Source organism: Trichinella spiralis (genome assembly GCF_000181795.1).
Source record: "Trichinella spiralis strain ISS 195 chromosome Unknown Scfld1557, whole genome shotgun sequence".
NCBI classification, from domain to species: domain Eukaryota; kingdom Metazoa; phylum Nematoda; class Enoplea; order Trichinellida; family Trichinellidae; genus Trichinella; species Trichinella spiralis.
The window spans coordinates 1,348,951-1,376,895 of NW_003528496.1; the positions used below are offsets into that span (position 1 = coordinate 1,348,951).

Genomic DNA, 27,945 nt, shown 5'->3' on the forward strand with positions numbered 1-27,945 from the left:
TAATCTAAGCAATTAAATTCAATTATCATATTATTAAAACTATTATAAAACATATTTTAAATAAAACTAAAATAAAGAAATATTTATTAACTTATTTAACTGACTTATAATATAATTACTGTAAACAAACTACGCACTAAAAGCTGACCGTATTCTGACTCTCATGAGCAGTGGACTGTACTTCCCTCAACAATAGTGGCAGTTCCAAAACGGACCGCTATTATACACAAACAACAACACAGAACTTGACCGATGGATTTTATTCAGCAACAAATTCAAACAAATAAATAACAGAGCTAATCACAGCGAGCAACACAACCAACACACGGAAAACATCCGCTCGGCACACGAATCACCCACCAATTCGAGGCACAAAATATGCCAACAATGTCGGAACGCAACAGATAAACAAAATACACCCGCAAAGCGGAGGAGGGTTTACCACCGTTTCAACCAGCGAATTCACGTTGTTAACACAAGAACAACACAACAACCTACACTAATCCACAATTCAGGTACCGATCAACACAGGATTCACCACGTCCCGTGAGAATTCCCAACAAACTTCCCCATCTCCCAACTGACTGGTCCATCACTGGATTCCGGCTGGTTCCAACAAGATCAGCGATCGCAATGTCATGTCCAGAAGTTCTATAGCCGTCTCTGCGCAGGCGGAACGCGAGGGTATAGCTCCACAATTCTTCCGAATGGACACTGGTTCCAAGGCAAGTTCGGTCTAGCGGTCGGTACGTCATCGCCGACCCTCGTCTGCTCTCGTTGCTATCTCCACTTTCCTCGGTAGGAAAGGGTTTACAAACAGTCGTGCTTCCGCCGAATTTATGGGTGCTTCGCAAGTTTCATTGTCTGCAGAGCATGTGCAGTAGACCGACCTGCTGTCGCGGTCATGGTCAAGCAAGGATCAGGTCGATGTCCGAACTGTCGCTCACGATCATAACGTCAATCGTTTATCCGTTCTGGTAAGTGCCAGCACCAATCTCCGCCGCACCAAAGAGCCCTCTTAGTCATGGATTTCCGTTCGATCCACTTGTTTGCAAAGGCGTGTAGCACAACCTTCCAATTCTTGCTGCACAAGAGTAGTCTCAAGAACTTCCTGGACTGGCGAAACGTCCGAGAGCTACTAGACTGGATAAGCTTAGGCTACCTTCATCAAGAGTCTGCCGGAAACTGCGCACTCTCATTTCCGGAAACGGCTCCAGGTATACGACCCTGACCATTATGCACAAAAAGGCTTTCCAAATTCATAGAGCGCACCTCCACTCCTGGTCAACCAAAAATCCGACGTAACCGACGGACATGAACGGTAACAGAACAACGTTGCCTTTTCTGGCGGCAGATTGACCTATCTTAATTAACTGAAATACATCTTCTTTCTCCTAATAGTTTTATATGTTTTATCAATACACCGAACTTCGGTTTCTCGTTATCAAGACACCAGCATGGAATTTCGGCCTGTGAACTGAACGCCTGTTTTTGGTGAGTACTTTATACATTTCTGGACCACGTCCTTCATCACTTCATCGAAATTGAGGAGCAGCATGGAGTGACTCATCTTTATCGCTATTCAAAAAACCAAAGGATTCTGTCCTCGTTCAAGAACTGTTTCAGCACGAGCAATTCTCTTTATCTGGACAACTCCTTTGACGTATGCTGCAATTTCAACATATCAGGTGCGCATTTTCTCTCCGCTTCCTATATCTCATCTGCAGTTCGTCCGCCGACTGTTCTTCGCAGCTCCACTGGTGATCTTGTGTTGTGGAAGATGTACTGACTCGTAGAAGCTTCTCGAAACTGCTGTAACGGATCGAGTCCATTACATTCTTCATAATACGGTTGCCATCCCCAACGGTGAACAGGCTAGGCAAAAAAAGATGGGTGTGTCTGCACATTTGCTGGTCGTGGTCACGTTTCAGGCCTTTCCAAAGGAACCTGCAGTCGTTCCGACCCTAAGGATGCAACGTCACCTGCGGATACATCTCCTCGACGTCCGGCTGCTGGCCGCGATTCTGTAATGCTTGCTAAATCGCAGCAGGATTCACATCAAGTCGGTCTAGAGGTTCGCTCAGCATCCAACTGGTTGATCAGCAATACTTTGCTGTATTTCGCAGACCTATCGAACACGACCTGACATTTGGATCCATCTGCCACCCGGCCGATAGACCGTGTGGTGCGGCAAGTACCAGGTCCCCCGAGGCGGTCGCGCTCTGATGTTTCTGCCACTAACTCGTCCTTCGAGGACCAATCTTATTCGTAATTTCCATGGTTGTGTTCTCCTCGGTTGGCAGGTGCTTCTCATCGATAATTCGCTAGTTCGAACGCGACTCAATGAACCAAAATGTTGCGGACAAGCGCTGCACTGTGAGCAGACCACATTCTGATTCTCGTGGACAGTGAACTGTATTTCCCCAACAACAGCGGCAGTTTCAAACTGGATCTCTATGATGCACCAACAACAACACAACTCCACCGGTGACTTCTAACAACAGAGCTGGTGACAGCGAACAACACAATCGACACACGGAAAACATCCGCTCGACAAACGAATCCCCAAGCTGGATATCATGTGCTATTCGAAGCACAAATGATGCTAACAATGTCGGAACACAAAAGAAAAAAATACAAATGCAAATGGAGTCTACTACCGTCTCAATCGACAAAGAGACGTGACCATCATAGTGACGACATAGTAGCCTACCATAATTCCCAATTCAGATAGTGATCAAAAGGTTTGCCAGGTTCATCTTGTGAGAATTACTAGCAACAATGCTTTACAGAAGGCAATTAAAATAATTAGCATTATGCACAATATAAAATTAAAAATATTTTATGATACTTCATATACCGATTTTTAAAATTTACCCTATTATTTATGATAAAAATATTATGATAATTTTTTAATACTTTAGCATATGAACAAGTACTACCAGTGTAACTATTTTGTTATTTTATTTTTAGTTATTTAAAGTTGAAAATTATTTTAGAAAATAATAAATAAATAAAAATTTTTTAAATGCATATATAACCAGGGATATGAAAGTAATCAAATTAGCCTAACACAATTTGAACAATAATGTCTCAAGATATTCAATATTATAGACCTTGCACATCAACTGGTGATAATTCAATGTAGGTCATGTAAAATATTACAATTTTTAAATATTTTATTGAAATTATTCAATAAATTTTATTATGTGTAATCATTTTAATAACTTTAATTATTTGATTTCAATTAATATTTTTAAAATTAAAAAGGTAAACACTTGTTAATCATTACTATAGCTTTAAGATACTGTAATTGGACAACTATTTACATAATAAATGTGGACAGCGTTCTGTGAGTGTTTGTATTTAAAAAAATGCTTTAAGTTTTAATATTATATATTTATTGGTAATTTTTGTCTTTTAGGTTTTACCTTTGAAATACTTTTTCAATAATTGTATTTGTTTATGGTTTTCTGTTTATTGCAAAGTATCACTTGCTTTTTATGTTTAAAAATGTGCCATGTTTGTTTTTTAGTCGCCAAGATATGGGTTCTAGAGGCAAACGTTATTTCAATAACAGTTCAGGTTCAGGTGAGTTTTTCTGCATTTATTTTGATCACTTTGAATGTGAACTCTTAATTATTTGTAAGATGATGATCAACGCAGAAGCAAGCATTCGCGGAGTAATTACGAAAAACCACTGGAAGAGGTTGTAAATGACTTGGCATTATCGGTAATTTATTAGTGATTTTTAGTTATGAATTTTGTTGTTGATATTAATTTAATTTTTTTTAGAGTTCCTTGCCTACTTTTAAGAAAGATATAGAGGCTGCGGTTGAGAGAATTACAAAAGATTATGCAGCGAATAAAGCTAGAATTCGTCGAATTATTCGAAAATGGTAATAGATTATTTTAAATATTTACCAATATTGAAGAGTTTGTTTTTAAGCGTTATCCGTGCTCCATATCACCTTACGGTATATTCAACATTGGTTGGTGTATTAAACTCTAGCATTCCAGCTTTTGGAGCAGAAGTATGAAGTGTTTATTTTAGTTTGTTGTTTTTAAATAGAAAGACAGACAATAATTCAGCTTTAGTTTTTTTTTGATTTTGTTGTTTTTTATGACCATATTTGGGTTATGGTAATGTGACGGAATTGGACATAAATAGATATGATAATTTTTGAAAAATTGTTTATGTTGAGTGTTTCTGCATGTCATTAGAATACAGGCAGTTGAAAAGTGGAGTCATTAATTAATTTAGCTAATTCTGCTGTTAATTAATGGATGTTTTTTGATTAAATATATGATTTTTTATTTTTAGTTTGTGGAGCATCTTATTAAAGTACTGTGCGATTATGTAAAATATTTAAATTGGATAGATGTGGAAATTTTGGTAATACTGATTATAAATTGTGTTATTTTGTCTATTACAGAAAATTTGTAGGTAATTTTGATATGCGATCTTGTGAATAGTCGCTGTGTTTCAGCAGATTCGTGTTTTTCATTTTTGGAAAGTTTTTTTCATGCTAGTCAAGACGAGAATATATCGCAAGTATGATTGTTGATTAAGATTGTTGTTGATATTTTGTATTAAACTGTAAGTTTTTTTACAGGTTGGACGTGATTATTATGTATACTTGATTTTGTTGGCTATTCCTTGGGTAGCAGGCGCTTTTGTTGAAGAAATTAAAGTTGAATTTGAAGACTTTCTTGGCAAAATAGATCGTTATATGAAGTAAAATATTGAAAGTGTTGATTTATAGAAGAAACTATTATTTGTTTTTGTTTCAGATCTCGACCAAGTTTGGATTATGTTTCCATAATTAGCGTTTGGAATTCTGATGAAATGCCACCGCAGAAAGAAGTAATGTTCATAAGAAAAGATTATTATTGTTATGCTATTTTTGTTTGGAATGTCTTTTTCTTTAGTACTTGGAGAGTCTGTGGTCGCAGATACTTGGCTTGAAAAAGGACGGTTGGAAAATATCTTATTTTGCTCGTTATCAGGACGATTTTGTCACAATTTTGAGAACAGCTACGCCACATAAATTACCACCGTTTACTCCTTGTGTATTCAAGAATCCATCAAAATATCCATCACCTAAGGTTGTATTTAGAATTTATGGAAAAGAAAACTTGCTTGCTAAGGTAAATTTGTTGTGAAAATTTGAAGAATACAAATTCATAAGTATGTATGTATAATTTTTTTAAGAATATGAATTTGCCAGATTGCGAATCTATTGAACGATTTTTACTTGAACAAGATCTGGTGTGGATTATTGAAAAAAATTATCAGCAGAAGAAAGAATGGTTTGAAAGAGGGGGAGGGGAGGGGGGGAGTTTTTCTTTGTTTTAATTTTCTTCCTTTTCAGTGCCCATCTTTTGGTATCATTCCGCAAACGTGAAGAAGTTTCGCTGGATTTTTTGATAGTGGAAGTGTTGTTTGGCAAAATTTTTCAACTTCCAAAACCGAGATGCGCTCAAATTTTCTACAGTTCATTATTAATTGAATTGTGCCATTCTTGGCCGAATACAATACCGCAAGTTGTTGCTCAAGCGACGCAAATGATATGCGATAATTTGGACACGATGAATATGACTTGTTTCGACAGGTGAACCGACGCAGCAAATAGTTGACAGTATTAATTATTAATTAATTTGTTTTTTTTTTGGTTTAGATTTGTTGATTGGCTGTCTTTTCATTTGTGCCATTTCAAATTTTTGTGGTCTTGGGAAAATTGGATTAACTGTGGCGAATTGAATCCACTTGCTCCTCAGCGAATGTTTTTTACTGAACTGTTGTGCGATTGTTTGCAACTTTCTTATCACGAACGATTGGTCGAAGTACTGCCGACGGCACTTCACAAACTTATACCCGAAGTTCCACTTCCTAAAAATAAATTCTCAGGCAGTGGTGCAGGTGATGAATGGGAACGATGGAACATTTTCATTATTAATTGCTAATTATTGTCTGTTTAGATCGACTGCCTGGTGCATCAATTGCGCAACACCTGACCCAAGCGTTGAAAGAGAAATGTACTCCTGAAGACGTGCACGCCATTCTGATGGATTGCCCATATCCAGATGACGGTAATGTTGAACTTGATCATCAATTGAACAATCCGCTTTCGAACAGTGCATCATTCAGATATGGACATGCCGTTTAATCCGTTGAAAATTGAAGTTCTCACTACAGCAGTTCTAGTTTCCGGTAGCAGATCTATCAGTCACACCGTTGCCATTTTGATCAAGTTGGTTTCATTTTTGTTTTCTACTGTATAATGTATTTTTCTCGATTTTGCATATTTATTTCTTTTCTTTCTTTAATCAAGGTACATGTCCGTGTTTAAAGAATTCGCAGCCGACAGCAAAGAAGCGCAGATTCATTTACTTCAAACTCTGCACGAAGTTTGGTTTGCAAATGAACAAGTGCGGAGCATTTTTCTCCAATTTTGATTGATTTTAATATTTTTATTTTTATCGTTTAGCGAATCATGATTGTCGTGGACAAAATGTTGAAGATGCAGATAATTCAATCATTGGCTGTAATTGAGTGGATTTTTTCGGAAAAGATGAGAGGCAATTTGATGAGGTTTACTTTGATATGTCTATTTATATACAGTGTTCAGAAAAGCGTGGAGTGTGAATTTTGTTATTTCTACATTAGGCACTACGTTTGGCAGATTGTGTATTCAATGACGACGAGATTATCAAGAAGTATAAAGCAAATACAAGAAGAATTGGACAAGAAACAAGCTGAAGAAGTAACTGTTGTATTTCTTTTAGAAAATAATTATCGCTTTATTCATTAATTTTATCATTTCAGGGTACCATGAGTTCAGCTTCGTCGGATGGTGAGAGGAGCTCTGAGGTTAGCGCGATACAGCTCAAACTTTCCGCTGCCCAAGAATTACAAAAAGCAGTTATCTTCACTCTTTTGCAAGTATGCATTTATTTTCTTCCACCTCTGTTCATTCATGAAATTGTGAACAATAAATTCAACAATTGCAAGTCCCACAATAATGTATTTATTATGAGTTTTGTATAAAGTCTTAAAAATACATTAAACTGTACGAATATTTTAAATATGTATTGATTTTAATGATTCTCTTCTTTTTCCAGAAGGTGATCATTTTGTTGTCTGAGCATTTGCTGCAATCGGATGCAGAAGACAGAGATTCTCACACCGGTTGGTTTAAAGCTATACAAGGACGGATGATTCAAATATTCAATATAGTATTTAACAAAAAACAAATTTTTTTCTTGGACTATTTATTATTTACTTTATTTTAGGAACACAAGAGCATCATCAATTATGCAGATGAATTAAGTTCGTACTTGTTTACTTCAGACATTGATGCGGTCATTACAGAGCCGTTTTTCAATTATTTGACGATGTTAAAATGATTCTGCATGCTATTCAAGTTCCACTTTTTGCGATATTTATGAATTTCTTGTGAAAAAAATTTATCAATCAGAATTTTTTTAACTTCAACAATATTATTTATCATCAACGAATAACGATGAATGGTCTTTTATGGATATTTGAATGGAAAATTATATTCATTTCCCTTTCGTTATTAGATTGTTCACGTTATAGAAAGAAAGGGTCAGTATAGTATATACATATATGTTATTCACTATGTAATGTTTTCTATACCATTATTACTGCACACGTGTGAAAAGCCATCGATTGATTATGCACATTTTTATGTTTTTTCTTCGTTTTGAATTTTTTGTTGTTTAATTTTTTGTTTTTACTTTCGTAAATAAAAGAAAGAAAAAAATCATACAGATTATATTGCTGTCTGCATCAAATGACGGATATGAATGAGCAAAAGATGAGCTAAAAATCAGAAGAAGAAGAAGAAGTAAAACCAACAACCACAACCATGACAGGCTTCAATTATTGTTTTTTCAAAAAAATATTTATTTTAATAGAATCCCTGCTGATGCTATACATATGATTGATTTTCAACATTAATAATAAAATAACAGTAACAATCGTTGTTGTCGTTGAATGTTAAATCAGAAATTGGCATTTTCAGAGTGTTGAATTTTAATATGTACATGTTTGAACAATAGGCTTTGTGAGGAGCAATTTTGTGAAGCGTTCGCTACTAACAGAGAGAGAGAGAGTGACACAATGGAACAAATGAAATTTCAATATATATATATATATATATATAGTACGCACAATTGGTTCTCGTTAGTTAGTTGCACCGCTGTTGTTGCAGTTGTACCCTGTGAAAAAAATGATTTCAGCGTGGTTGGTCATGGAAAATGTCGATCATTTTAATTTATTATCTACATCTAAACTGATTTTACATCCTTGTTCTTCTTTCGTGCATTGAAATTATAAGCATATTTCACAAATGAGGGAAGAAAAATATTATTGTTATTATTTTAAAATATCCTACCAATTTTTTTACCACGAACTGTTGTTCCTGGATTCTTCTTTCGTGAGAATTTCTTTCGTTTGCATGGGACTGAACTTCACCACAGCCGCAATAGCTTTAGCAAGAGTCTGTTCGAAAAAAGAAAAAAACACCTACTAATGAATTTACACGTGAAATTAATTGACAATTTTTCATACCACACATTCTTTTCCTAAAGATTCACGCTGAACCATATACCGGAATAGAATATTTTTCAAATACTGAAAAAAAAAGAAAAAACATTATGGAAAAGATCAAAATGACAAAACGGAAATTCAAACTTCGGCTTCTGTAGGCTCGGCAAACAATGGATGAGAGTCGGCACTGTCGAATCGATTCCGTTGCTGAATGAAAAACAAGAAATGAAATTAATTTATAAATCAATATAAATCCACAACAAGTAAATAATATATTACCAATTGAAATTCATTTCCAACAGAGTAAAACGACTTTGCAGTTGACTCTTTCATCAAAATCCTAAATAGATAAATAAATAAATAAATATATATATATAATGCACGTCAAATAAATAGCATTACATGCTGTTGGTGTGATCAGCAACAGCAAACTGCTGCATACTGTTGCAAACACTTGGCACATCAGTAGATGAAGGCATTTTTCCCTGTGACAACAAAAAGAAATCAACAACGTGTGAAACTTTTCATAATAACTTCAAATTTTACAATATTATTATTATTATTATTATTTTCTTTGACCACTTCTGAAGAAGAATGATCGTCATCAAGTGAAATTGATTGAAACGGTTCACGGTTAACTGTCTGCTGTTGCTTTTCCTTCAAGCAAAACATAAATGTAGTTTTATAAAAAAAAACATCCAAATCCTTGCTTTTCAGCACCTGCTGCAAGGAAAAATAACTGTTTTTCAACTGATTCAATTCTTGTGATTTCTTTTCCAATTCACTCTGCAAATCAGCAACTCTCAATTCCAATTCCGATGGCAATTCATCAATATCTACAAAGTGTTTTTGTACATTTTTCCCAAAATAAATTACAACAAATTCAATTTCAATTATCATTTATAAAAAAATTACATAAAAAAAAGAAAACATCAGCTAATAAACTCTTTTTTTTCTTTTCCATTTACCTGCAATAGTGGTCGACTGCAAAGCTCCACTGTGGTAGTGGTGATTGGTGTCGTCGTGTTCAACGTCCACGCCAATGTCGTCGTTCCAACTATTCCAATCGGATACTTGAGCACGAAGTTGATCCATCTCGTTGTTATTTTCTGCCAACGTCGTCTCCAAGTCGGCAATTTTCATATGCAAATCTGCGATCGTGTCGTGGAAATCAGTCTGCGTAAAATTATCTTCCATTTGACAATTCACATGGCTCATGTCCATCAAACTGACGTTCGACTGGGACGACAATGCTTCCCCAGCCGACGCGGTCACGTAACTGCCGCTGCTGGTGCTTGTTGTCAACAAATTCCATTTGCCAACACTGTCCAAAAGTGCACCACCATTGGCAAGCAGTTGGAACAGTCGCTGCTGGTTGGAGTGCAATTTCGAATCGAAATCTTCCAACATCTGTTGGTACATCCGATCCGTGGTGACCAGTTCCCTTTGGAACTTTTGCACCATTTGGCGACTTTCGACCAACCGCTTTTCCAGTGCCGTAGTTGCAGTTGCAGATTTTGTCAAAGCGAACAATTTTTCACGCAAATCAGCTCGAGCACTTTCAGCACGACGCATCTGCTCCACACAACAACCAATCAACGCTTTGTGCATTGAACACAACGAGATGAGCACAGACGACGACGAGGGTGGGGTGTGGTTTTCCAGCCGGCTGCAGTCTTTCACTACTTCTTCATTCGAATGGTCACAATCTGAATCCAAGCTTGCCGAAATCTCGTCGACGCAACGGAACAACAAACTGTACAAATTGGTCCGCTTCTGTTCATGATGACCATCATCAACATCATGGTCAACGTCGATGCGGCTGATCAGCGGTTCATTCGCTTGCAAATCTTGCCGCAGCGTTGACAACCAACGCCAAATTGGATCGTTCAGCTTCTGTCGTTGATGACAAAGCTTGTCCAACTCTATCGCCAAACGGTCTCTTTCGGTTTTCAACAACTCCAACTCGTTGACCATCGCCTCACAGTTGTTAGCCTCTTGGTTGAGCTGGTCGCTGAGCCGGCTCTTTTCGAGCACAGTTTGGTTCCAGTTTGCCACAAAATCCAAAATGCTCCGCTGAAGTGAGCGAAAAAATTCCTCACAACCGTCTCGAAACGACTGGACAGATTTGGGCGAAAATTCACAACCGTCGTCAGTGGCAAGTCCACTTTCCAACAGTTGCAGAGTATTCACAAACTTTTGACGGTCCATTTCCGCCCTGTTCAACAGTTCCTCCACTGACTTGTCCAACGGTGGTTCGGCGTAGCGGTCGATTTTCAAATTGAACGTCTCAGTGCAGTGTTGGTGCAAAATTGTCACCAAATTGGCAATCCAATCCAATATTGCACCACGGCTGCCGGGACTGTTGTCGACATCCTCGGACAATTGTGCAACCTCATCTTCCAGGGATATCTTGTTCGTGGTCAAAGTTTCGCAGTGGCGTTTCAGAGTGTCGGTTTCGTCTTGGAGTCGGTGCACTTCCACGGCATACTGTTGAAACGACGACTGGACGCAGAGCAAGCAGAGGGTGGCGGTTTCGTTGAAATAAACTTCAGCTTCTTGCTTAACGCCGGCGAAGTTGTCAATGTCGTCAAAGTCGTTGGCAATGAACGCATCCCGTTGGCAAAGACCACTCAGACGGTTGGCCGTGTTGGAGCACCGGCAAACGGCCGCTTTCAGGCTCGTCTCCAGATATTCCACCTGAGCGAAACGACTCGCCGGCACTTCGCAACGTTCCAACAGCCACTGCAAAATCCTCCTCTGACCATTCAGAGCCGAATTGAACAAGTCGCAAAATTCACTCTCGCTTTTCGAAACTCTTTCCAGCCAAAGTTTCAATTTTTCAACCTTATCGCCCAGATCTTTCTGCACCACAGCATCCGCATTGTCGTCGTCGGCGTGCAATTGGTCACTTTCGACCAATTCTGTCGACAAGCGCAGTTCAGCTCGGAGCTTTTCCAATTCCGCATCACGTTCGTGCAATTTTTTACTCAACGACTCGGTCAACTGCTGCATACGGTCGGCATATTCGGACAATTCTACCTCTTTCACCTGCAACAAATCCGTACTGGCGTCCAATTTCGTCTGACACACCCCGAGCTGGTGCTTCAAGCTCGATACGTCCGCTTGCAACGAAGCAATCTCTGACGTCGTCGAATCATCATCATCTCGTGCTTTCAACAACAACTCTTCCAAGCGCTGCTTTTCCCTCTCAACGGCACTTTGGGTATTTTCCAACATCTCGCACTTGGCTTTCAATTCACCAATAGTATGGTTCTGATTTTGAATTTCCAACAAACAACGCTCGTTCGTCTGTTCATAGTTTTCCTTGTCCAAGTGGATCATTTTTTCCAATTTCACATTCTCCTCTTCAAGTTTCCCAATCTGTGAACGTTGTTGGTCAATTTGACGTCTGCTGAGCAAATTCTCCTCGTTCAAGTTGAAAATGTTCGAACTCAACTGGTCGACCACGCCCTGCAATTCGGCCAGCTTACAATCACAACTTTCTCTCATCTCGTCCATAATTTTCTCATGTTCCTTTTCCAAACCGAGGCGGCTTTCTCTGACAGCTTCGGCCAAATCAGAAGCATAACGCTTTTCTACATCTGCATTCAGTTCGAGCAATTGCTTTTTCTCAACTTCCAAGCTGGTCAATTCAGTCTCTTTAATTTCCAAGCGACTTTTCAACTCCGAAATAGTCTAAAAGAAAACCAAATTTAATAATCAACAACAAAGCAAACCATAATACTATACTCACAATTCTCAAAGCTTCCAATTCCACTTTCAATCGACTCGTTTCTTCATCGTGTGCAATTTTTTGCATTTTTTCACGTTCTTCCACAGCCAAACGCATTTGCTCTTGACTTTCTGACCAACAAATATTCAACTGTTCCTCCTGGTAAAAGAGAAAAAATAGCAAAAAAAACGAATATACAAATAAACATATACACGGATATGAATACTTTTGAAGTGAATTGTTTTTCCAATTCAAATTTCATTTTTTCCATTTTTTGTTCATATTCATCAACAAGCAAATTCCTCTTCTTCTGCTCCTCGTCCTGCAACAATAAATACAATAAATAAAATGTGGTAAAAAACAATTTCAAATGACCAAAACAGCTCTGATGGCAATTTGTTTCGCAGCAGCAAATTGACCAATCAAATCTTCATCTTTTTCAAGCCTTTGTTCACACTTCAAAGCTTTTTGCAGTTCGCAATCTTTCGCTTGCAAATCTGCCTTCACTGAAATGTATATATAAATGTATTTTCAATAAATAAATAAATAAATAATTTTAAACAAACAACCAATAGCAATTACTTTGCTTGTAGTGTATTCGAAGTTGTTCAATTTCAGCATCTTTCGCTTGAATTGCCTCGTGCATTTCTTGCTTCATCATCGCAACAGTCATGTTGCTTTTCTCTTCCATGTCTGCAAGCTTCCTTTGCCAGTCTTCTTCGACTGCTTTCAACTTTCGTTGCCAATCCAAATTCACTCGTTCCATTACCAAATTGCCCATCTCATCAGGTTCATCCTTGAAATCAATTTCTTTTTTCAACTAATTTCAACAATTCTATTAATTATATATAATAAAGTACTTGTTTATGGGAAAAGTTTTCAATTTCATCGCGCAGACTTTGATTTTCCAAAGTCAACGACTCGATACTACTCTTGTGACCAGTGATGCTTTCTTTACATCGTTCAAGCAAATCTTCGAGAATTTTCACCTGAAAATCAATAATTCAAAAAAAAATTAATCACCTCACAGCACCTTCAACTCGAACCAACCTTGTTCTTGTGCTTTGCAACTTCTTCATCCCTGATCTGTAAATGTTATCTTTAGAAAAAATTACAACACAAAATAAATAAATAAATAAAAATACATACTTTTTCCAATTCACAAACTCTCATTTCCAAAGTATTCACCACATTTTGCAATTTTCCCACTTCATCAACATGCTTTTTTCTCAGTTGATTTATCTTCTCTATGGCACGATCTTGCGTGGCAGTCAAATTAATCTACAAAACAAAAGAAAAAAACAGATCAAATCAAATATTAAAATTCACTGTAATTTCAACACAACATATTTGGAAAGCTGCATCGCGTACCTTCAATTTTTCATTCTCGTTAAACACATCTCGATAAACACCGGCTACCTATTATCAAACAAAACACATTTGTACATACATACATACATACATACATACATATATGAACAGATAGATAATGTACTTTTTTGTATTTCTCTTTATAATTTGTCGCTCGTCCTTTCAGACGATTAAACAGTGATGATAATTGATCACGTGAAGTTGGATCCGGAAAATCATGAGCATCGGCAATGCTTTCTTCATCAGCAATGCTTTCCAAATCCGACGTCAACATATACTGAGTCGTTGATGAGGGATAACTTTGAAAAAATATACTGAAACACAAATTATTTATTCATTTATTATAATACAATTCAAAAAAAAAACAAAACCTGTCTATGCTGTTCAATGATGAAATGGAATCATGCCGCTGATGTATCCGGTGAATATTCAACGATTGGTCAACTGCTGCATGCTTGGTCTCTTCGCCCTTGTAAAACAAATCAACCAATTTACAGTAACAAAGAAAAGTGACAGTTTTGCACAATGTGGCACAATGCACAACAAGGATGATAACTGATTTGCTTACCAATGGCACGTCAACCAAATCAGCATCCATGTCAGAAGACAAAATTATCTTTCCACATTGCAAGTTCGATTCATCGTTTGACGATGGTTTATTCTCCTTCAATAATTATTGGAAATGTTTCAAAAATTCCATTCTTTTAATAAACATACAACATACAGGTAGTTCTCGACTTACGATGGGGTCGGTGGAACGAAATCCCGTCGTATGTCGAGAATCGCCTGTACTGAACATTACATCGCAACATTATTATAACAAATATCACTTTATGATTAAAACATTTAAAAAATAATCATCAATTTCATTTGAGAGTAGCAACTTTTTAACAAAAATTTCAGTTAATACGTACAAAATAATAACAAAAAAACTTAACAAAACAACAAAAATAAAAACACATATTCTTCAAGAAGTTTTAAGAAATGCAAGTTGCGTATATAAATATATAAGTGCAAAAATTCGGTTTCTTACTTGAGAAGCAACACTTGTGGATGCATTCTGCGAAAACGTGGCTATTTTTTCAGGCAAATTTTGGCTCACTTGATTTACAGCCTAAATTGAAACACGTAAAGAAAGATCAAAAGCTTTTCCATGGATTGCTCAATTTACCAATTTCTTCTTAAAGTATTTTTTGATTTTTGAAAGATACTTCATTGTGTCAAAGTTAGAAAAAAACAAAAAATGAAATTACAATTCACAAATGTCGTCAGTTAAAATTTTAAACTATAAATAAACTTAGATTAAAACTTAATCATAAAATTTCAGATTACGGTATGACAAATTTTAATATACAAATGGGGCAATTATAGTTGAAGTACTAGAAAAAGAGGAAAAAACTTTAAATCACTTATGCAGCAGTGCACAAGTTGCTCATTTTGTAAATTAAAAATTCACTTTCAACGTTTCATTTACATGAAGGATAATTCTTTAAACAACGTCAATCAAACGTTAAAGTTACGTCTTGAAATACTACCATTTTTCACATCAGATGCATGATTAAAATCGTTCAACTGATTCATTTCAAATTATAATGAATTTAATTTAATCAACATGTGCATCAATAAATTCAACAACTTCATCACAGATTTCATTACTGTTCTTATTTATTATTATTATTATTATTATTATTCCATTAATTCTACAGTTCCACTTTCAGCAGCTTTACAACATAGTTGCTTTTCAGTTCTTTCTTAAATAAACTTTCTTTATATTTAAATTATGTTTGTTTTCAACAGTCAATTTTATTAGCACAATTGAAATCAAAGGTAATCATTTACAAAACAAGTGAAAACACCCAAAGTAGAATGATAACAAAAGGGAATTAATATTAATAAATAAAAATTTTACCAAAAAATGTTTACAACAATTTTCATTCAACGCTGACATTTAAAATACTGAATGATCAGTATATTGTAATGACGACATCAGTTGAAATTTGTACCAAATTCTGCAATATAAATATGAAACAATGTTTTAAATATGAAAATAGCACGAAGAATGAAAGTTATACGAATTTCAAAATATATCAATAATTATGAGAAGAATTGTTCACCAAACAACTAACTGTTTGTGCGAAACTGTGAAAATTCACCAAATCAAAAACCGTTCAGAACACGACGTAATGATCAGAGAAGTAGACTATGCAACAGTAAATCAGTCGTTCGATTCGATTATTTATTTACGAACAAATCATATGCACAATGCTCTCTACACGTGAGATAAGGTAGAAAATAGCATGTATAGAAAAGTAATGTATAGAAAAAAAATCATGCAAGCAATTGAACAGCATTTGGAACATCTGCTTCAAAACACTGACAGTTGAAGAAAAAAACTCTATTTGTATAAACTGAAATTGCTTTGTTACAGTTATCATTAAATGGCCATTGAACTTCACTGCAAACATATTACCTCTTATGAAAATTCATCTTCTGTGAGAATGTAAAAATCGCAATATTTGTTATATTTTTACAATAAAAAATAGCACGAAAAAAAAAAAATAATAATAACAAAATTATGCACCGTTTTATTATGCTGAAAAAAATGAAAAAAAAGTTAAATAAAATTAATAAAAATACAAAAGCAGCATGATATTTAACACCGATGCTGAATGCCTTATAAGCAATTAAAAATAAATATATAAAATTCGTCACTTCAAATTGGCCAAACCAAACGTATAGAAAAATAGCAAACTGTGAGATGATGCACGTACGTTCTGTAATTTCTTGGTTTCTTCCGCTATTCGACTTTTCAATCCTTGAAACATGGCCGTTCAATTGGTCTTCAAATATGGCTGCTTATTTGCAATCAACTGATTGCTGAAAATAGTTTTTCCGAGGCCAAAACTGAAAAACATATGAATTAAGTTGCTATTTTTTGGCAAACCGACCGACGCACCTGCCGAAACGCTCCTTACTAACATGGGAGACGAATTTACACAGCTGCTACAGTAGGTCATTTTGAAAATTAGGTTACAATTTCTTTTCTATCAATTACACACCATCTGCGAACAGTATTTATTATTTGAATGATTTAATTGTATGCTTTCAATTTTATCAATCAGTTCTCTTCACATTTACGAATAATGCTTTCAACAAAAATGATGCAACTATCGTGGATAGAAGAGATCAGAAAATAAACATCAGAGAAACACTTGAATGAAACTGATATTCAGTTATAATTTACAACAGACTGATTTGCTTCAGTTCATCAAAAATTACATGGAAAGTATGGGCAGTAGAATTTTATCCGCTGCAATAGTAATTATTAACTGATGCTCGCTAGACAGTAAAATTTGTAAAAATTTCCAATCATTCGACACTGGAACAAAGATGAGCATATTTCAAGTACTGTCATAGGATGTAAAGTGACCAACAATTAGAAAAAAAGCTAACCAACAATGAAATTCCGATAATGCTTTTTCAATGTCATGTGATGTTTGACAGCTTTGATAAAATCAGTACGTTGCACTACAACACTAATCTCTCGACCTATAGCTGACAAACGTTGCTTGCACTAAAAGAAAAGAGAAATAAAATTAAATGAAAAAAATAAGTCATTACTTAACAATAGAATAAATATAAAATTCGAATATAAATAAATAGTTAATATAAAAGTAACATGAAAATTGTCAAAATGATCCTGCTCACTTCTCCGTTCTTTAAAAACACATTTATTGGACGGCCGTTGATTTCCGTAATATACCAAGTAGTTTCCAAATGGGGATGAAGCTTGCTTTCAGTTTTCGCTCTGAAACCAGCTCTCCAAGCAGCTGAATCCTGAACAACATTCACAATCTGAATAAACAGATAAATAATGCGAACAAAACCATCAGCAAAATGAGATGTGGTAATTTCGTTTTACTTCGTTTTTTCCATTTTTCAACACTAGTCCAACATCTTCGCCATCGCAAAACCGTTTGAACAAAAACACTTTTGCCATTGGCATTCGTTTTAGTAAAATTTCACACTAAAAAAACAAGAAAATCAAAAGAAAAAGATGAATTTTTTAAATGAAATATAATTTCTTATGTAATTTGTTTGATAATTACAAGTGTGATGAATAAATAGTATCAAAGTAGTAAAAAAAAGTTCATCATCCTCCTAAAAAACTTGTACCTGCCGGCTTGTATCTAAATTTCGTTTAATACATTCTTCCAATTGAGATTCAGAATCAAGTGGTCGACCATCGATGGCCATCAGACGATCACCAATGTGCACAAATGCTCGCAAGTTGACCAATCCTTGAATTTCCTGCCAACCACTGATCCTGTAAAGAGTAAAATTTTTTCTATTTTAAAGTGAAACAAAAAATAATTTCACTTAAACTTATTCATTCCATCTGAAACAGTAACAATAACAATAACAGTAGTAATAGTAGTAGTAGAAAATTACCATAGAAAACCAGAGATGTTGACAAATGCAATGCGTAAAATATTTTCTAGTGACAATGTAAATTTAATTGGATGTTCAGAATGAATTTCACTGTTCAACTGCAGTGTTTCCTGCTCTCGCAGAGATACTCGCATGGAGGAGAGCATCGATCTGGGCGGCAAAACTGGCGGAAGACTATGCGGAATGGGCGGAAGCAAAGCAATGCTATCATCACTGGAAAATTTTTCTTTCAATTCATCGGCAGTTATCACTTTTGCTAAAGCAAAAATACTAAACATCAGTTAAACCACCTGATAATTAACGTCATTATTATGGATTATTATACCTGCTTCATCAGCTTGCGATGATTTACTTTGAAAAGGCAAAATTTTTATTCTTCTTCTATCTGGCGATAAGCTTTTGTAGCAATCAGATGAACAGAAATTTGAATTTTCACTCGCAACATCTGACAAAAGATCTGCTTTGCTTGCAGCATTATTTGTTGTTACACTTTTCAATTCACCAATACTAGCGGTACATTCCGGCATCGTGTCGTATTCAGCAAGCGTAGCAGATTTTGGCACGTTCAAATCTTTGTATTCTTTGTCTTCATCCGTCGGAGGCATGTTTAGCATTGCGTGTCTTAAAATTATTTTCATCATTCATACCTGCACTTTACCTTTAGTTTATCGAAAAACAGCAACAACAACAACGATTAACAAAGAATGCTTCGAATAAACAGATACATGTATAATTGCAGAATTATCGAGAAAATGCAACGACAATATTCTCTCACCTTGTCCAAGAAATTGGAGGAACATCGTAAATATTATCTGTAAGATCAGGATCGAACTGCTTTTTCGAAGATTCTTGCGAGCTGAGATGAAACGAATTTTCATCAGTCAACTGTCTATTCATGGAATCACGAGGAGGCAAAACGGGCCTATTCACGACGGAAATGCTTTCTTCATTTTTGCCATCCGTTCCACATTCCGGTGAAATATTGCACTTCTCCAACAAACTGCTAATTGGTGCAACGTATGCTGCAACTTCTTCACCTTGTGAAGTTTCATTTCCACGTTGGCCCAATGATTCATAATAAGGAACTTCGTCTGATGGTTGAAAATGATCACCCGTTTCAGAGGGCAAAATTGATGAATCGCCGCCATTCACAGCGGATAAAATTGTTCGAATTTGTTGACCTTCTGTAGCAACTTCCTCCTGGCGAGTCTTCAATCCAAGCGGAGTTACTGTGTATACATTTGATGCACACTTAAAAATTATTCTTCAAAATCAAATTTTCACATGCACAACACAACACAAAAATAATTACAGGTAAACAGCCAATATCACAAAGCTTCCATGTAAGTTGCTGTATCCAGTCTTCCTTTTCTTCTCTAAAATTATTAGCCACTTTTGAAATTTTAATCAATAATAAAAAAACAAACAATTCAATTGTACATTACACAGAAACAGCGATCAAAGTAATCGGCTGCCTGTCGTCGTGTTTAAAACCAACAGTGAGCATTCGATCGTGCACAACTGCTCGTACAACATAGCTACAGTCGAACAAATCGATCACTTTGAATGGAACATGCTTCATCACTTCCTTTTTATTTAAAAAATATAACAAAAAACAAATGTCAACTACGAAAACATCGACATGCAAATTACCCTTGGATGCGCGTAAGATTCCAAAAGTGGAACTCGGTCAGAGTGAACGCAAAATACTAGCCACTGTTCAATCACTTTTTCCTCTTTCTAAATTGCAAATATTTCATCTGAACAATTCATTTCACTTCTAACAATTTAAATACCTAATAATTGCAATCAAAGGATACTTTTTGAGAAAAAAAACACATTACACTGATCAATTTGTTCCAATAAACCGAATCTACTTACCGATGTAGCTTCATCTTTTATAGCAAGCTTTACCCAACCTGCTTTGTAAATTTCTCTTGAAGTCATCTCTGCGACAAAAAATCAACAACAAATTTACTTGAATAAATCAAAAAAATTCAAGTCGTTCTGCTAAATAAAAATTAAATCAGATTGTGGTGCTGTTTTATAAAAAAATATAAAATAAATAACAAAATGAAATAATTATAAAATGGAATCTCTGCACAATAAACTTTTCATTGATTTACATTTACTGCTATATGAACTTCTTTACTAATTTCAGAAACTTATAATTCTTCTCAAACTTTGCAAACTTTTCCCAAAACACATTTCATTTATTTCTTATTACATTTAAATGTTCACTTTTAATGTGTTCAGCACGCTACTGAGCAATAAAACATAGAATGAATAGTCAAACAAATATCTAACAATTCATTATCAAAATCAACTGTATTAACCATAAACAATTGCATATCAATCAGAGCAGAAATCTTATTTTTAAAAAAATTAGTATACGCAGAATTTGAAAATTGATGAATTTCCATCCTACATAATTACCTAATTATTGAAAATCAAACTGTTCTACTGCAGTCATATCAAACTTGACACAAAGTTTCATCGATCATTCAGAATCTGAAAATCAGTCATTTAACATTCCATTCTTTTATAGGAGAATCTAAAAAAGTATTATTCTTAAAACAATTAACACAAATGAACAATACACAACCTCAATTCCCCAGACAGCTATCAAATAATCGATAATTAAAATAATGTACAATTCTGTAGATTTTAGATAATTAAGATCTAATTTTAAAGAAAGTTGTTTTACCATCGCATGCTTGGTTACTTTAATGATGGAATAGAAATTGAAATTGTGTTTGTTTTCTAATACTGTTACTTATTAAACATCACCTAATTAGTTAAATGTAGTAAAATACATGTTGATAAAATCCTATTCTAATAGTCAACTGTATTTATTGACAGAGATTACTGTAAAATTACAAGAAATTCAACTATGAAAGTGAAACTTGAACTCTATAAATGTTTAAAATTGTTGAACTTTCAATGTTTTAGAAGTTTAAAATTTACAAAATTCTTTTTTTAGCATAAATTGTATTCTTTCTAAAGTAATTTTCATACTAAAAGTGTGCTAAATAATTATCTGCGATTATTGCACTGTAATTTTGCGCGCGAAACTCTAATACTTATCGCAGCATATTTTTGGACTTTTGTTCACGCTCTGGTGTATTTACTGTTCATTTTCCGGTACTCTCGTCTATCCTCTTTTTGTACTAGTTTGTACAATTTGTGCTTTTACCTGCTTTTCAGTTGTCGGCTGGTCCAGCCGTCGATTGTATCATCAGGCTACTATTTAAATCAACTTATTCTTTAGCACGGATGCAACACAAATACAAAAACAATGGAAAATTCACACAAATACTCGTCTCTAAGTAGGTAATCTATTTGATGAATCACTGCTTCTAAAGAAGCATTTATCTGTTTTGAATAATTTATTGTGCGTTTAACAGTACGACAGTTGTTTGTTAGTGTGCGTAGCATGATGAAATTTTTTTCTTTTAAAGCTGATATGAACGTAGAAGGCGATATATACATATATATAATTGAGAAGATAAAAAACACATATCCACATCCTAGATGTTATGCATTTATTTGCAAAATGAGATAGATATTTTGACAAATTAAGAAAATAAACAATAAGAAGAGAATGGATATTTAAGAGACATAATAAAACAAATATATAAGCAAACAAAATATATACAGATGTCATTTGAAAAAAAATACTTTGCAGATTTGAAAAATTAGTCAACAATTCGCAAACCTTCGCAGTTGTCGGTTAATCGATTACAATCATCTCGCAAAACTTGCACCCTAGATTGAGCTTTCTTTCTTCTTTGTTCATAGGTGACATCCGAACGAGAAACAGTTTCTAAAGTTGGAATCTGCTTCGCTATACGTTGCACTTTTGATTGGCCGTTGCGCAATTCAGTTCGAAAAAGCACATTCGCATTGGAAAACATACCATCTTTCAATGAAACCACAATAAACTGAAACCAGAAAAACAAAAAGCTCAGTTGAAATTAATAATAATCAAGTAGCAAATGAAAAAATTACCTGAGAAGTTTTAAATTTTTCACTGATCATTTTGCCAATATTCTGCGTATGCATGACATCCAAGGCGGCATCGACTTCGTCGAGAATGTAAATCGGAGCCGGTTTGAACAAAAGCATGGCAAAAATCAACGACAAAGCAATTAATGATCTAAATCGACAAAATTCCACACAATCAACCAAGCCAGTATATAATTAATCTCGGTTACAACTGACCTTTGTCCACCTGAAAGTTCGGTCAACGAATCTTTCCACGCGTCACCAAACGCCACTTTCACTTCCAAACCAGCGAGAATATCTTCTTCGGAAACTTTAACCAATTTTGCATTGGCTCCTGGAAGAAGCATGGAAAATATCTGACCAAAATCTTCGTTAACTTGTTCAAGAGCAACTGCAACCGCTTCTCTCTTTTTTTCCTGCATCAAATTCATCACATCCTCCAAATGCTGCCTATCTTTGTAAACCACTTTCCGCTTTCTTATCAAATCTGTAACCTGCAACAGAATAAATAAAAAAATTATCATTTTACGCTTGCACACACACACACACTTCTGTGTGCAGTTGGCAAAGAAAAAAAAATCACACACTTCTTTTTGATAAACGTCACATTTTTCCACATTTCGCTTGTCGACGTGTCCTTGCAATCGTTTGATCGTCTCATGAGCGTCGACTAGACGTTTAGCAGCATCGTCTGGATTATTTGCTTCAAAGTCGAATTCAGTACCAGCAACGCCGAACAACTGCTTCTCCTTTTCAATCCACGGATTCGAATTGCACAAATTGGTCAACTGATAAAAAATAAATATAAAATTTAAGAGAAAAAATAAATAAATTTTTTTGCTAAAATTATTTTTACATCATTTTCATATTTTTCAGCTGCCTTCTGTTGTTCATTCAAATCTTGTTGCATCTGCTTCAATCTCAGTTCAGAATCTCGACATTCTTGTTGCAACTGCTGAACTTCATTTTGCATATCTTCCGCATCTTTGTTTTCATTTTTCAATTTTTCTCTGATCACACGCAACTGTTCTTCGATTGCTTTCGTCGAGTTCTACAATTTAAAATATTGCTTGCAAATATTTAAAATCAAAATTGTCAAATCAAATTCCAAATTCCTCTCACCACACGACCGTCTAGAATAAATTTACTATCCTTCACCGCTGTTTGCAATTCTTCTTTCTCCAATTCTTTGCGCAATTTTTCTTGTTTCGCATTCTCAATATCATTTGTCAATACTTCTATGTCATTTTCCAATCGAGACAATTCCTGAAGATCAATAAAAATTTCAAAAATGAAAATTGTCAACTATATTTATTTATTTATTTATTTAAATCCCCACTTCTTGATGTTTGGTAACAATTTCTTCCATGTGAGACACTTTTTTTGTCGCCTCTTTCAACGATTTTTTCGCTTTCGACAATTCGGCTTCTTTGTTAACTTTACTGTTCTGCCAAGCGGCTGAAATTTCGTTGCACTGGCGTTTAGTAGCATCATAATCTTCATTAACACTATTCAAACGACAGCTCGCTTCATCTGTAAAAAGATATTAATTCATTTGTAAAAATTATAAAAAATCCAACCAAAAAAATATAATCAATCACAATTTCAGTTACAATACCAATTTCAGTTTTCAAAGATTCACACTCTTTTTCCAACTGTGCAGCTTGGCAAGATTGAAGTCTTTGGGCAGCGTTGTTCTTTTTCATCAACTGCATTTGCAATTCCCCTTCCAAAGCACTGTGCTTCTGTGCAACAGCGCGCAATTCGTGCAATGTTTTTAATGTTTTTTCAAGTTGATTCTTTTTGCCACGAAATTCATCATGAATAGATTGATTTTTTACACGCATTTCAAGCAAATATCCACCGGATGGCTTAGAGCCTAGATGAAGGGGAATCAAATACAAACAATAATAATAATAATAATAATAATAATAGCAACAACTATTGAAAACCTCCGGTCAATGTTCCCAAAGGACTGAATACATCACCATCGAGAGTAACTGTTCTCGCTCGGACACCTTTATCAAAGCAAACAGTTTTTGCCATCTCAGAATTAGTACAAACAAGTGTTGTGCCAAAAACATGATCAATCGCTTTTTGAAATTCTGGATCGACACATTCCACAAGATCCACTGCCAAATTACAATTTTCATCACCTACCTCAAAAAGAGAGAAAGAAAGAAAATATATCCATTCAAATTGTCAAGTGCAATAAAGAGCAACGTATAAAATATACGTACTAAAGATTTGGCCCTTCTGATTACATCTCTGTTGAGGATTTTTGATTCGACTGCATCCAAAGGTAAAAATGTTGTCCGTTGTTTCAAACATTTCGCGTCGTTCAACATTCTTACCGTCTCGGAAGAATCAATAACAACGCTGTATAACTATTGAAAAAAACAATTTTTCAAAAATTAAATTATTAAAATTTTTACTAAAATCCAAACCTTTCCACCAGCCGTCACGTCCAAAGCGACTGCCATACGAGGATTTTTTATCCTGATCAATTCCGCAACACGACCTTTAATTTTGTTTCTGTCAAACTCTGGTGCTTGTTCACTAAATCTTATTTCCAAACTTGGAAACCTGAACAAGTTAATGATAAAAAAATTATTTTATACAATTGCAAATTGATTTAAAAAAAAATTTCCAATCATACTGTGATTCCAACTGACGCAGTTTTACTTCCAACGAATGACACTCGTCGGATAATTGTTGATAGCTTTTGTTCATTTCATTCAACTGATGCTGGTCAAATTGTAAAGCAGCAATTGAAGACTACAACAAATCAAAGTTGATCAATGAAAATTTTTTTCAGTTTTTTCTTTTTCACAAATCATCTCACTTCCAAATTTTGCACTTCTTTCTCCAACCTGTCGAGATCAGATATCAACTGCTTCTGCTCTGGAATAGCAGCATCTTGCATTTCTTTATTCTTCTTCAGCTTTTTCTTAGCTTCAGCAATTCTACAATAATCAAAAAAAAACACACACACATACATGATTACAGTGATCAGTGTAATTTTCCTTTCTCCAAATCATACTTCATTTCTAAGGAATTTTTTTCCACTTCAATGTTGGTCAATTTTCCCTGAGCAGCTGAAAAACAGCTATATCAATTAGCACGTGAAAATGATAATTGCAAACGACAGAATAAATACCAGTCAAGCAACTAGCCATTGTGAACGCTTTTCCCTCCGTATCCACGGTCATGCCATTTTGCAAAACGTCGCACATAATTTGGTACTGCTTAGCTGAATCTTTCAAACGTTGAAACTGATCCTCTTCCTCTTCCACTGCTTGTTTCCTTTGCGCGTACATTTCATTTTTGTCTGCTTTATTCTTCTCCGTCTTCAACACAATTGACAATTTTTTTTAAAAAAATAAACCAAAAAACCGAAAAATACCTTGGCAATATGATCTGACAAACTTTGCATGTATTCTTCCAACTTTTTCAACGCATTAACTTTGCTTTCATAAACCGACTGCGCTGAACATTCATCCTTGTTGCAGTTGCTCAATTCTTCTTGCAGTTTCGTCAAAGCCGTACACTGGCCTTGCTATATACAAATGATTGTCCAATTTAAACAAAAAACAACTTAATCAACAAAATTATTAAAAGCTCACCTTTTTTTTCAAAGCTTTCAGTTCAACTTCTATTTCGGTATATTTTTCCTGCTTGCATGCCATTATTTTTCGTTCACTGTCTATACTTTTCAAAGAAGATTCTTTGAGAGTGTTAAATTTTGAAATATTTTCCTAAAATTAACACATCCTAAAACACAATCGATTTCATATTTGACGTTTCACCTTTGCCTGATGGTATCGATAAGCAGCAACCAAACGCTCATACATGCCGAGCTTTGACTTGGCCAATTTCAGTTGATTGTATTCATCTTTTTGCTTATTCAATTTTTTAATTTTTGGCATTACTGCATCAACTAATAACTATAACAAACAATTTGATACTAATAATTATCAAAAATTACATTACTGTCAATGATAAATTGAATAATTCCAATCAATACCCGTTCGTTTTCTTTAAATTTCTTCTCTTTGCAATGTATAAGGTGTTCGGCAACTTGCCGTTTACTTTCGTACATTTTTGTGCCAGTAGCTTCTTCCATCATCGACAAAAGCTAAACACTCACATATAACAAATTTGCTCAAAAAAATTTTTCTTCAAATAAATACAAGCAGGCAGTAAAAAAATTAACCTATTAGTAACAATTAAAAATATCAAATTTCACGAAAAATAATAAGAACTGCATTACAAATATCACAAGTTGTATCATTCAAAAATAAAAATAATAGAACTTAAAAAAAACTTTCAAAATTAATCACATAAAATTATATTTTAAAATTAAAAACATTACTACTATATGCTATGTTTCTTTACATAAAAAAGAAATCAAAAATACCTCAAGCGGCTTCATATTTAACACCTTCGTAATACGGCCTTGCATTATGAGAAAATGTGGATTATTAACATTCATATGAATAGAACGGAACAAATCAATAATTTTGCTTATTGGACAAATAGAACCATTCAAAAAGCATTTCTGCTGCCCACTAACGATTACCTAAAAAGAAATAAACATTATATATAAATATATTTATGTATAACATATACATATATTTATGTATTTACACGACTAATAACAATTTCATCATAGTTCTCATATCCACAGGGACTACGTGCTCGATTGCTGTTGTCAAAAACAACAGACACAGCTGCTCTCTCAATCCCTGTTTTTCCATAATCGGAAACCAAATCTTGTAAACTAGCTGCCCTCACCTAAATGAAATAAATTTAAAAATTAAAAAAAAATAAAACCATATCTTAATAACTTACAAATCAATCATTAAGAATCCTTCAAAAGGTACTTACGTGATTTAAGTTTGTGATTCCCAGAACAAAGCATATTGCATCTAGAATGTTTGACTTTCCTGATCCATTCAGCCCAGTAATTGCATTAAAATTAGGATTAAAATTATCCAAAACAGTTCGCTGCCGGTAAGATTTGAAACCTTCCAATTCAATTCTTTTCAAATGCATCACACTACAAAACAAAAATTATGCAAAACAATGAAAACATGATATATGAATCTATTATACATATATTATTATTATTATTATCATGTTCTATAAATAAGAAGCTATACTACTTTATCCATAAACATCGCACAAAATTAAAATAAAAACTCGAGACTGTGCATAACATCAAGACAATTTTTCAAAAATAATAAACATTTTCATCCTCAGTGAAAAAAGAATGGATATTAAATAACTTTATATTAAACATCTTTCAGCATAACACCTATTTTCACTATTAAAATTACAATCATATTCAACCAAAAGAAAAAGTATAAATCTGCCACATTTAAAAAAATCTAGAGCACAGTAACTACAGTATGAAAATCAAGTACTACGTTTATTTTAATTTATAATTAAAGTATTAATGGTTTGAAAGATTGACAATAAAAATGTTCTTAAAGAACAATTAATCTTATAAACATTTTTTAAAAACATCGAAAAGTAATAATTAGCAGATTAATGACTAAATAAACAAAAGTTACGTCTTGAGAGAACAATCGATTGGTTAATTTTACTTGCTTCAATCGGAGACAATTTTTCTGCGTTTTCGTAATGTTCTGGGATTTTCATTAGTTTTATTCATTTATTGGTTCAAAGTGGTTTGGTATGATATGATCTAACATAGATGCTTTTTGTTGATCTCTACCAGTCGAATCTTATTGACGGATAATTTCTAATATTTTATTATCTAATTTATTCTAAT

General features: G+C 34.4%; 6 protein-coding genes across 6 annotated transcripts; 1 reads left to right on the forward strand and 5 right to left on the reverse strand.

The window, feature by feature from the left end:
* Window positions 1-3,088: 3,088 nt before the first annotated feature.
* Window positions 3,089-7,987, forward strand: Tsp_04884 (putative nuclear cap-binding protein subunit 1-B). Its single transcript, XM_003369421.1, is given in 22 exon segments — window positions 3,089-3,144; window positions 3,536-3,591; window positions 3,651-3,733; window positions 3,796-3,834; window positions 3,936-4,034; window positions 4,325-4,396; window positions 4,448-4,555; window positions 4,617-4,738; window positions 4,795-4,867; window positions 4,933-5,109; window positions 5,216-5,352; window positions 5,376-5,615; window positions 5,682-5,923; window positions 5,983-6,138; window positions 6,152-6,254; window positions 6,336-6,411; window positions 6,492-6,595; window positions 6,671-6,767; window positions 6,830-6,946; window positions 7,126-7,239; window positions 7,297-7,379; window positions 7,945-7,987. The coding sequence occupies 22 exon segments, from the start codon at window positions 3,089-3,091 to the stop codon at window positions 7,985-7,987; spliced, it is 2,397 nt and encodes a 798-aa protein (XP_003369469.1).
* Window positions 7,988-8,431: 444 nt separating this feature from the next.
* Tsp_04885 (golgin subfamily A member 4) lies at window positions 8,432-9,057 on the reverse strand. Its single transcript, XM_003369422.1, has 5 exons — window positions 8,981-9,057; window positions 8,858-8,918; window positions 8,723-8,785; window positions 8,600-8,662; window positions 8,432-8,530 (listed from the first exon to the last, which is right to left on the reverse strand). Exons 1-5 carry the CDS (start codon window positions 9,055-9,057, stop codon window positions 8,432-8,434), a joined length of 363 nt encoding a protein of 120 aa, XP_003369470.1.
* A 45-nt stretch (window positions 9,058-9,102) lies between these two features.
* Tsp_04886 (hypothetical protein) lies at window positions 9,103-15,266 on the reverse strand. Its single transcript, XM_003369423.1, has 17 exons — window positions 15,195-15,266; window positions 14,719-14,799; window positions 14,399-14,476; window positions 14,057-14,349; window positions 13,810-13,999; window positions 13,644-13,733; window positions 13,464-13,595; window positions 13,365-13,400; window positions 13,175-13,303; window positions 12,897-13,110; window positions 12,690-12,820; window positions 12,541-12,636; window positions 12,327-12,473; window positions 9,547-12,277; window positions 9,275-9,414; window positions 9,158-9,235; window positions 9,103-9,111 (listed from the first exon to the last, which is right to left on the reverse strand). Exons 1-17 carry the CDS (start codon window positions 15,264-15,266, stop codon window positions 9,103-9,105), a joined length of 4,647 nt encoding a protein of 1,548 aa, XP_003369471.1.
* A 1,867-nt stretch (window positions 15,267-17,133) lies between these two features.
* On the reverse strand, window positions 17,134-20,345 carry Tsp_04887 (hypothetical protein). The gene is made up of 12 exons (XM_003369424.1): window positions 20,321-20,345; window positions 20,019-20,086; window positions 19,791-19,877; window positions 19,583-19,725; window positions 19,450-19,513; window positions 18,913-19,388; window positions 18,463-18,758; window positions 18,138-18,393; window positions 17,856-18,012; window positions 17,608-17,712; window positions 17,415-17,540; window positions 17,134-17,259 (listed from the first exon to the last, which is right to left on the reverse strand). Exons 1-12 carry the CDS (start codon window positions 20,343-20,345, stop codon window positions 17,134-17,136), a joined length of 1,929 nt encoding a protein of 642 aa, XP_003369472.1.
* Window positions 20,346-21,835: 1,490 nt separating this feature from the next.
* Tsp_04888 (hypothetical assembly protein) lies at window positions 21,836-22,265 on the reverse strand. Its single transcript, XM_003369425.1, has 2 exons — window positions 22,149-22,265; window positions 21,836-22,081 (listed from the first exon to the last, which is right to left on the reverse strand). The coding sequence occupies exons 1-2, from the start codon at window positions 22,263-22,265 to the stop codon at window positions 21,836-21,838; spliced, it is 363 nt and encodes a 120-aa protein (XP_003369473.1).
* A 23-nt stretch (window positions 22,266-22,288) lies between these two features.
* Tsp_04889 (putative RecF/RecN/SMC N domain protein) lies at window positions 22,289-27,812 on the reverse strand. Its single transcript, XM_003369426.1, has 22 exons — window positions 27,758-27,812; window positions 27,242-27,254; window positions 27,036-27,207; window positions 26,796-26,942; window positions 26,566-26,727; window positions 26,173-26,283; window positions 25,955-26,092; window positions 25,772-25,903; window positions 25,552-25,704; window positions 25,306-25,495; window positions 25,189-25,243; window positions 24,991-25,111; window positions 24,805-24,923; window positions 24,593-24,731; window positions 24,386-24,532; window positions 24,098-24,305; window positions 23,764-24,024; window positions 23,485-23,678; window positions 23,268-23,411; window positions 23,002-23,196; window positions 22,748-22,933; window positions 22,289-22,639 (listed from the first exon to the last, which is right to left on the reverse strand). The coding sequence occupies exons 1-22, from the start codon at window positions 27,810-27,812 to the stop codon at window positions 22,289-22,291; spliced, it is 3,393 nt and encodes a 1,130-aa protein (XP_003369474.1).
* Window positions 27,813-27,945: the final 133 nt, after the last annotated feature.